This window comes from Strigops habroptila, chromosome 6 (assembly GCF_004027225.2).
Source record: "Strigops habroptila isolate Jane chromosome 6, bStrHab1.2.pri, whole genome shotgun sequence".
Lineage (NCBI taxonomy): Eukaryota > Metazoa > Chordata > Aves > Psittaciformes > Psittacidae > Strigops > Strigops habroptila.
The window spans coordinates 24558189-24567180 of NC_044282.2; the positions used below are offsets into that span (position 1 = coordinate 24558189).

Genomic DNA, 8992 nt, shown 5'->3' on the forward strand with positions numbered 1-8992 from the left:
ATATCTCTTGAAGCTTAACAGTAACCCTGTGATCTCCAGATCGTGGGCTACAGATCCTAAGATAGGATCTGTAAGAATACAGAACCATGTTAAATCTGGAATGAAAGAACTAGAGAAATATAGAGTAATTGCAGTGCAAGAAGAGAGCAGCCAGACCCAGGAGATAGATTGGTTACTGGGTTCCTTGCTACCCACAAGTATCTCTACAGAGCAGAAAAGATGCCCTAGAGCATGTTGTGAGGAAGATACTAACAGACCTCACTGGGAGCAGGTTTCAAAACTGAGCAGGAGGTTGTGCTTATTTTGTTTTGGCAGAACTGGTTTGCACAGCTTCTAATTTTAAAATCATTAGGTGCATGGGCTGGCTGGCTGATCCTTCATAAACAAGAATGAAATGACAATTTTTTTATAAATAGAGAACATGATTGCAAACTGTATAAAAATAGTATTTGAAAAATCTGTATGCTGTTACATGGCTTTTAGAAGTGTAGGCTGATAACATTAATCTTTATTTCTTCGTGGTGTGATAGACCATACTTTTGAAGTTCTTAGCTTTTATCAGAAAAACAAAGTGATTCATCTGCCTTGGGATTGGAGCACTGCTATTTCCATTTGCCTTTCCACTTCAGACTGTGTACTGTGAAGTTACTTAGAATTCTTGGTTTTGTCTTCTAAGAATAGAATTAGCTGTCAAAATACATTACAATTTTCTTGGTATTGTTACAGAGACCAATGGGTCAGATAACTCCATCCCAATGGCATATCTTACATTAGATCATCAATTACAGGTAATAAATACATGCTTTATTAGATTCTTTATCTTGTATTTCATTCTAATGTGTGAATTTTAGGCTGCAAAATACAGTGCCACGTATTTACCTGTGTTTATATTCTGTCTAACTTTTGACCACGGCTAAAAAAGTATATTATGTAATCTGAGATTGGTTGACTCGGATTTGATCAAGCTATTAAAAAGAGGCCCTGGGAAACATGATCCCTAAAACCAAATGTAAGCTGAGTTTGACTGTCAAAACAAGACATAATTTGCTTGAGTGTTACTGAATTAAATTGTTGTATACACTTTATTTATTGTGTGGGGGATTAAACACTACTTTGACTTTTGTGATGGAGAAACCATTGGGTCAATGACTGTAGTTTGAGTCAACTTTGACATCATTGCAGTAACATTTTCCAGGGCATGGTTTAACACTTATTTTTAAAAGCTTACTGGTTTTGAAAAGCCGTTATAAATACACTGCAGAGACATTCTAACACACTGTATACTAGGATATCGGTTCATTAGTTTTTAACATGTCTGATTTATTTTCAGCCTCTAGCACCGTGCCCAAACTCCAAAGAATCTATGGCTGTGTTTGAACAGCACTGCAAAATGGCACAAGAATATATGAAAGTTCAGACAGAAATTGCATTGCTGTTGCAGAGGAAGTAAGTTAAATGTGTTTAACCTTTTCTGTTTTTCTGTATGTTTCTTTTACACCAAGTCGGTTATCTGTGGCTATTATTTCTGGCTTTATGAAGTAACATTTCATAGAAACATTAATCTCAGAAATACTGAGCTGCTCAGTACAGGTAAGATGCTTAGAGCAGGTAATTGGAAGTTTTAATCAATATCAGGGCTCTTCTAGACAAATCCTACTTCAAAGTCTGTGGCACATCTGTGTATTTAACATGCTAGTAATATTTGTATCATCTCAAATGAAGAATCTGGACTGTCAAGGAATGTTGGAATTTTATTTCCAATACTGTCCAGTAAAAGATTTTCAATTTTAGTTTGCAGATAACCATTTGATTAATGGATTATAGAATTTTGAGTAATATGTCAATGTTACTCATTTTACTCAATTATATCTGACTTTCTTCAAGCATCACATTTACAATGATATTATCAACACACGTCTTATGTTTTTCTACCAGGGGCTTAGGACCTACTACTTAAAAGCCGTTATGTACCTTCTTACCTTTGTGCACTAGAAATAAACTCTTTCCTCTTACATTGTGTTTGCCTATAAGTGAAGCAACTGCATGTATTGTTGGATTAGGGCCAAAGTTATAGCTGTTTCAGAACTTCAGTTCTGCTTCTTATCATTTCTGTTTCCGGATGCTTGGGAGCAACTCTGAGAGGTCGTATATACTCCCATGCTAGACCAAGTAACCAGCTTGTTACCCACCAGTGTCTGAGCCACTGCAGACAAGCAGTTGTTAATGAGGAGTTTGCGTTGGTGTTTTTGGAATAGCTAATGAGAAAAATGTGTGTATAAACCTCTCCTCTTCTACATTAGAAATAGCACACAGAATAGGGGGAAAAAGTGACTGTGAGATCGACCTATCATCTATTTGCTTTTGGTTTAGCATCCTTAATTTTCAAGTGCAACTAGAATTTTTAGACTTCATGAGGAGATGCTGAAGTTTGCATGAAGATCGTCATTTTGGTTTTATTTCTGTTGTCTCTAAAGGTCAATAAATTACATTAAAATGTATTTCTGTTTCAAAACTGTTAACTTGTTACCTTTAGATTCCTACTTCATCTTTTTTTCTAGGAAGTTTGCATACATGCTTCTCCCAAACTGTTTTTTCTTCGAACATAATTGCCCATAGGTGTTAAAACAAAAAGCCAGTGTTGTGATTGATAAATTTAATGCTGGTTAAAGTAGTTATTAGTTCAACCTTTATAGAATGATTAAGTTTTCTTTAACTGTAATTACAAACCATATGGCAACAATTAATTAACATGAACTTTCTCCTCTACTATTTTGTTGCTAAAATATTGCTGGCAGCTTGTCTTCTTGTCACCTCATAAACAAATAGTAAAACAAACTGCTACATCAGTTTTGCAGGATAATTTAGACTGAGTTTATCAGTGTGTTTGTTCCTCTCAAATTGTTGCTAAAAAAACATATTGAGCACTTATGGCATAAATTAAGTGAAATGACAGTTACAAAAATAATTTGTTTGATTCTGCTTTTCCACTGCTTTAAGAAGTTCAAGTCCAAATAGAAAACAGTACTTCACTAAAAAGTTACCAAAATTACTGCAATTTTGTCTTTTTAAGTTGCCTTTTGAGTTTTTAAATACACACGTAGTTCAGCAAAATTAGAGTTGAATAAATCGATGAAATTCTGTGTGGATCCTTAGATGTTTTGCTGTGACCTGTAGAATTACATCTGAAAGACATTATATAAAGGACAATTCCAGAGACTGAGGCTATGACAAGCAGCTATTTTAAAGTTTAAATATGGATTTGATTTGGAAGAAAATTTTTTCCCCAGACTACAGTAAAGAATAAGATTTTTTTTTTTTTTTTCACAAAATATCACCAGCCATGAGTTCAGACTGATAATCAAATACTGATTTGAAACATGTGAAGTCATCTTACACACAAATAGAAATAGATTATAAATGACAATTACTTTTTTATTACTTTATTTTAGACAAGAGCTAATAGCAGAACTGGACCAGGATGAAAAAGACCAGCAAAATACGTCTCGTCTGGTACAAGAACATAAAAAGCTGTTAGATGAAAACAAAAGTCTCTCAACTTACTATCAGCAATGCAAAAAACAATTAGAGGTCATCAGAAATCAGCAACAGAAACGGCCAGGCACGTCATGATTTCCTGGGACCTTTCAAATGAAAAATATGCACAGAAAAGACTGATTTTTTTTTTTTTTTTTTTTTTTTTATTGTTATTATTATCCCTTATTATGACAACTCATGAGTGTTAGCTTCTTGGTGTGATCTGTATTTGTCTGCTACACTTAACATCATTTAATTTTTTTTTTTCCTATGGTGGACATCCAGTTCAACGGGTTAATCAAATAAGGTGAGAGAACAGTGACTTGAATTAACCAACAGCCCTCAATTTAAAGCAAGAACAGTGGCTGTATGCATGCTCCTTGTGTGAAGGCTAGCCTAACAAGTGTTAAAGTGGCTGCTAAATTGTAAGATCTTGGTTTTAGTTTTTGGTATTACCTCGATATGAGCAAAACAAAAACTTCCCTGTTTAAGAATGGTTTTGTTCCAGTGTCTCATCTCAGACTATTAATATGACAATTATTTTCAGGACTTAAACATGCATCAAGCTGCAGAGGTGATGCTGGCCGACCAGAGTAATTCACAATGCATTAGTAATGCCTTTTACCTTTAGACGTAGTGTATTTTTTCCACATGCAAAATGGTAGGCAAACTGATGCCAGCAACCTTGGTTCAGTGCTTGATAAGCCCTGCATTTTGACTAATATATTTCTTGTAATCTTGCTTTCATAAAATATTTGAAGTAAAAGTCTGTATTTTCTTTACTTTCTTGGGGGGAATGACATGCAGTTTCATTCAGTTACTGGGCAAAAGTCAGGAAGGAGATTCACTGGGCAAAGTTGGTCCCTTCTATAAGAGAGAAAGAATCAAAAATGTGTGAAAGTTTGTTTTAAACCTTGAAAGCTTTTGCCTCTACAGCATCTTTGGAAGGAAATGCGGAAAGCAGATTAATTCAAAACTTTAAATACTTGCTCCTTTATACCACTTCTTGGGTTTCGGTTTGTTTTTTTTTTTCTTACACCTTATTTGCTGAAAAGCATTTACCATAAATGTAAATAAGTTTGGTTCAGATAGGGAGAGAAGGGTTTGGGGAAATGAATTTATTTTAAATAGCAAATTATGAAATGGAGTCAAGTATGCAAATAGCGGAAGCTATTAAGAGAATGAGGGAAATGGCTTAGATCTCCATCAGGAATCTCAGTTATTCCACTCATTTGAACATAGTTCAGAGGAAGTCCATCACAGAATGCCTGCTGTCTTCATGACTGAAGAATTGCTTTTAATGAACTCAAACAGAATATGTAATGATCAGTGTCATTATTTACTATTATTACATGGGAGAAAATAACTACTTGTTTACATTGCAGAATGGTTATTTGGAGTATGAATTAACTTTTAACTGGTACAAAAATGAGGCACTTCTAAATATAATGAGAGATTATTCCTTACATAAGCTCTCAGTGTGCTCAGTTGTGGGCAGGGTTTTAATGACAAACACTCTTCCAAAAGGAAAACAGAAAATTGGCATTTAGCTGCTGAGCTCTTGAAATACAAGAGAAGTAATCTGAAATTTGACTTAATACAAATGAATAATTATTCACAAAAGCCCATGAGCAGAACTTGGGAAAATGTTAAGGGTAAAAACCTCACAGTATTTTTCTCTTCCTCTTCCTGCCTACCTGACAAAAAACATCAATACTATTGTGCTTCTCTGTGAACAAGAAAGATGACAAACAGTTTACTGAACAGTGTCGTCCTGTCTTGAAAATAAATTTATCATTGGCAAACCTTTTGGAGTTAGAAACCCTTCCCTCATTTTATTTAAATAAAGGAAGGGTTATCATTCCCAAAACCTTAGCAGATAATTTGATTAGTTAGCTGAAATTGATATTGGGATCAACTTAAGGGCACACATATTTATAGCAAAATGTAATTGGCAGAGAAAATAACTGTAGTATTAGGAATAGCACAAGTTATCCAGAGCATTGCTGTTCACATACATCTGTCCTTCTACCAAAATGGACACACGCAGTGATCAGCAGCTTATTTAACGTATGCTGAAGCATGAAGTAGGGCAGCATAAATACTGATGCTGAACTTCACATGCATGGTTGATAATTACATGCACAAAATCATTTCCCAGGACAGTTTTTACAGTTTGCTTGGTCGTAAAACAGAGACACTGTTTTCAGGTCAATCAGTATTGGATAGGAAGAGTCACTTTATGGCAAAGTTAGAGTAATGAATGCAATGCTAACTTAATGGTACATAATACAAAAGTCTGTTCTAACAGTTGCTTATGACTTGCCAGGGTTTACATTGAAAAGGGTCTCAGACTGTAAAATAAGTACTGTGCTACCATGCGCTGTTGAACTCTGCTCCAATCAGTAGTTGGGTTATATTGCTCTTCTTCAAATTTTCAAAGGGAATCTGGAGTTTGACCTTTTGCCTCCAAATTGTCCCTTTCTTAATTCTACCAAAAGTTGAAAAATTATTTGCCCAGGTTTCACAGTGAAGTGTTCTGTGTGGCGAAGTCTCTGTATCATTAACAAAAAAAAAAATACTATAAGGGTAGATTATAGTGGTTTGGGCTAAGAAGAGTTTTAACAGCTTGACTTTCAGTGACCTTTATTATTTTCATAAGGCTCTTGTTTTAAAGTTGTTTACAAATGTACTTTTATTTTGCTGTTAAAGTATCTGGAGTGTTCAGGAATTTTTTCTTGGTTTTGGTTTTGGTTTTTTTTTTGGTTTTTTGTCCAGTTAAAGCTGTTCCTCTAATAATGGAGGTGAAACATCTAGTTTTGTCTGGGCACTGCCTTCTCAGAAAAGGTAGCAGGCTCTGCTTTTGGTTACAGTATGTGTTCTGTAAGATATTGTGTAATTGAAAGTATGCTTCTGTACACTGTGCAGTTCTGCCAAAAATGTTTTGGTTTTTTTTTTAGGCTTTTTGGGGTTTTTTTCCGATAAGAAGTTGAAGATTGTAATTCAAAACTTGTACATAAAATGGTGAATGATTTCATATGATTCAGGAATGAAGAGTGTGGCTTTCTGCTACAGGGTTTTGTTGCGTTGTCAGGAATCTAATTAATAAAAGCTGAGAGACTTCCACAAACATGTAGTAATGCCCCAACACTTGCCAGGGCATCCTTGATCTCCGATGGAATCCCACACTGGGTGGGGGGATAATCATCATGCAGTTGTTCCCACCACTGAAAGAAAATTCTTCTGCTATTAGCTCTTCCCTTCCTGTGTGCAGAAGTAGGGTGTAGGATGAATAGTCCTACTTATAACTGAGTATCAAGATATTTTAAGAATGCGACGTCTTTCATATGCGTTCCACAAAAAGATAAGCACTCATCTTTCATTGTTCAGTTCAGACAAATTCCATTCCATGGAACTTCCCTATTTTGTTTGTAATGGATTTTACTGCTTCAGAGTTTCCATTGCTGTACCACAGACACAGACAATCCCCCTTAATGGTCTCCTTGCCTGCAAAGAACACAAAATCATGCTTCAAATCTGTTCTGAGCTGTTCTGAACAACTCTGCTGTTTCAGGTGCCCTGTTCCAAACAGCAGGGAAGTTAGAATGGATAAGTGCAAAAAGAGGTGTGGCACACGCAACCCTCAAAGTACAGATTGCCCTGTGGTGAACTGGTTGAAGAGGAGGATCTTACAAAAGTAAGTCTGTGTATGTGTATACATACATGTATACATGCTGTTACGTACTTATGTGTATAGGTGTAGACAGCTGGATATATCAAATCAGAATTGATAGATGTCTCTATTTCCAAAATCTGAGCTTTCTGTAGTTAGCTTTAATGTCGCTAGATGAGTGGCGCTCTAAGCCTGTAAGGATCGAGTTCTGTAAAGGCAGATAAATACAGGTGCGCATACATGAGGGTGCATCAGTTATTTGCTGTGCCTGTAGAACCATTTTCTACTTGCAGGGATGGTTTGTATCTCCCACTGTGCTTGGACAGATTTGCTGCAAATGTTTTGACTTTGAACCTGTATCCTGATTGCAGATGATGGATTTGCCTTTAATGAAAGGGCAAAACTGAATTTAGACTAAATACTTTAAGTTTTTAATTATTAATTAATTTATATCTTAAAATACTTGAAGAGCACTGCCAATCCTGGGGCTTCAACCTAAACAAGCATTAATGAAAAAGGTTTTTATTAATAGCTGTGTACTTTACACTGAGTAGCTAAAAATTTTAAATACTCCAAAGGATAAAAAAGGCTTGTGTTCACATAATTGCACATGCTTTGTTGATACCTCCCTTCTAACTTGGACAAAGGCAGCCCAGCTACTCTTATACTTGGGAACCGTTGCCTTTTACAGATGGACAGAGAGGTGCAGATCATTGAAGCAAGTTAAAGCCTATCCAGCCTTGTGAAGCAAAAGGCACAGGGAAAGCGGGACCTGGAAGCAGACGGAGTGGAGCGCTTTGGCTTCTCTAAGACCTCTTCATGTCCTTAAGCAGTGGGTGCTCCTTGTGTAACTACAAATCCATTAACGCTGACATGCAGGCTGGTGGAGATGCTATCATAGTTTTCCCTTTTCCCAGCCACGCTTTTCCCTCCTACTGGTGCTGAATGGGAGAGGCTGTGGAGCAGCTGCATGTAGGCTGCTCTTCTGTGGTATTTAGGCAGAGGACCAAGGAGTGACTTGCATTCATACAACCTATGGGCTCAGCTTGTGGGATGGGGCATGATTTTAGCTTATGGCAGAAAATTAGAAAAAACAATTCCTAGTTGTAGGAGTCTTGAAGATCATACGATGAGGTAGATATGCCTAAGAGCAATATCTGGGTCTGTTATTTTTCATGAGGAGTAGCAAGGTGCACTTCACCTGTTGGGCCACCTTTGGGCAATGCACAAAAAGCCATTGTGACTGTCCTGGTAGCTCCTGCAGTGTGAAAAGAGGGGTGGCCAAAAAGCTGCTTAAGAAAAGGAGGAGAGCTGTTTGCACTGAACCGGTTGTTGCAGCATTGCTGATGTCAATACAATATATGTTTAAGACTATTCAGACTATTCACTTGTAATTATATATCTTAGTTACAAAGATGAGGCTAAGAGAGGGAATAAAGTGTCGTGACAACCAAGGATGTCCATATTTGCCAAGCCACCACTGCAGAAGTGTTCCTGTGAATGCCTTTGTTCTCCAAGACTCCAAAGGAGCCTGCCTGTGCCCATCACCATAGGACTCCTTGAACAGCTGTCTCCAAAAAGTTGAACCTGGCGCGTGGAGTCCTATTATATCATCATTAGCAATGTGTCTAGAGCATAGCTGGGAATTGTTGTGAGGTAGGTGGTGAAGCTAATTTAGCTCGTCCTATGAGTGAGGTCTGCCAGGCATAAACTGCTTCTGTCAGTGAAGTGCTCAGATAGGATCTAAGAGGCAGAGACAGCACAAGGAGTCATTTTAGTCCATGC

The 8992-nt window shown here is 36.8% G+C and overlaps 1 protein-coding gene across 9 annotated transcripts in view; it reads left to right on the forward strand.

The window, feature by feature from the left end:
* MAP3K7 (mitogen-activated protein kinase kinase kinase 7) overlaps positions 1-6664 on the forward strand; it is a 47551-nt gene extending 40887 nt beyond the window's left edge. For 5 of the 9 annotated variants that reach the window (XM_030489336.1, XM_030489327.1, XM_030489329.1 and 2 more), the window contains 3 exons: positions 727-788; positions 1331-1446; positions 3450-6664. In XM_030489336.1, coding sequence (XP_030345196.1) covers positions 727-788; positions 1331-1446; positions 3450-3630 — 359 coding nt within the window. In that variant the 3' untranslated portion in view covers positions 3631-6664. The remainder of the gene's footprint in view (positions 1-726; positions 789-1330; positions 1447-3449) is intronic. The other 4 variants (XM_030489328.1, XM_030489332.1, XM_030489331.1 and 1 more) reach the window with 2 other exon arrangements.
* Positions 6665-8992: the final 2328 nt, after the last annotated feature.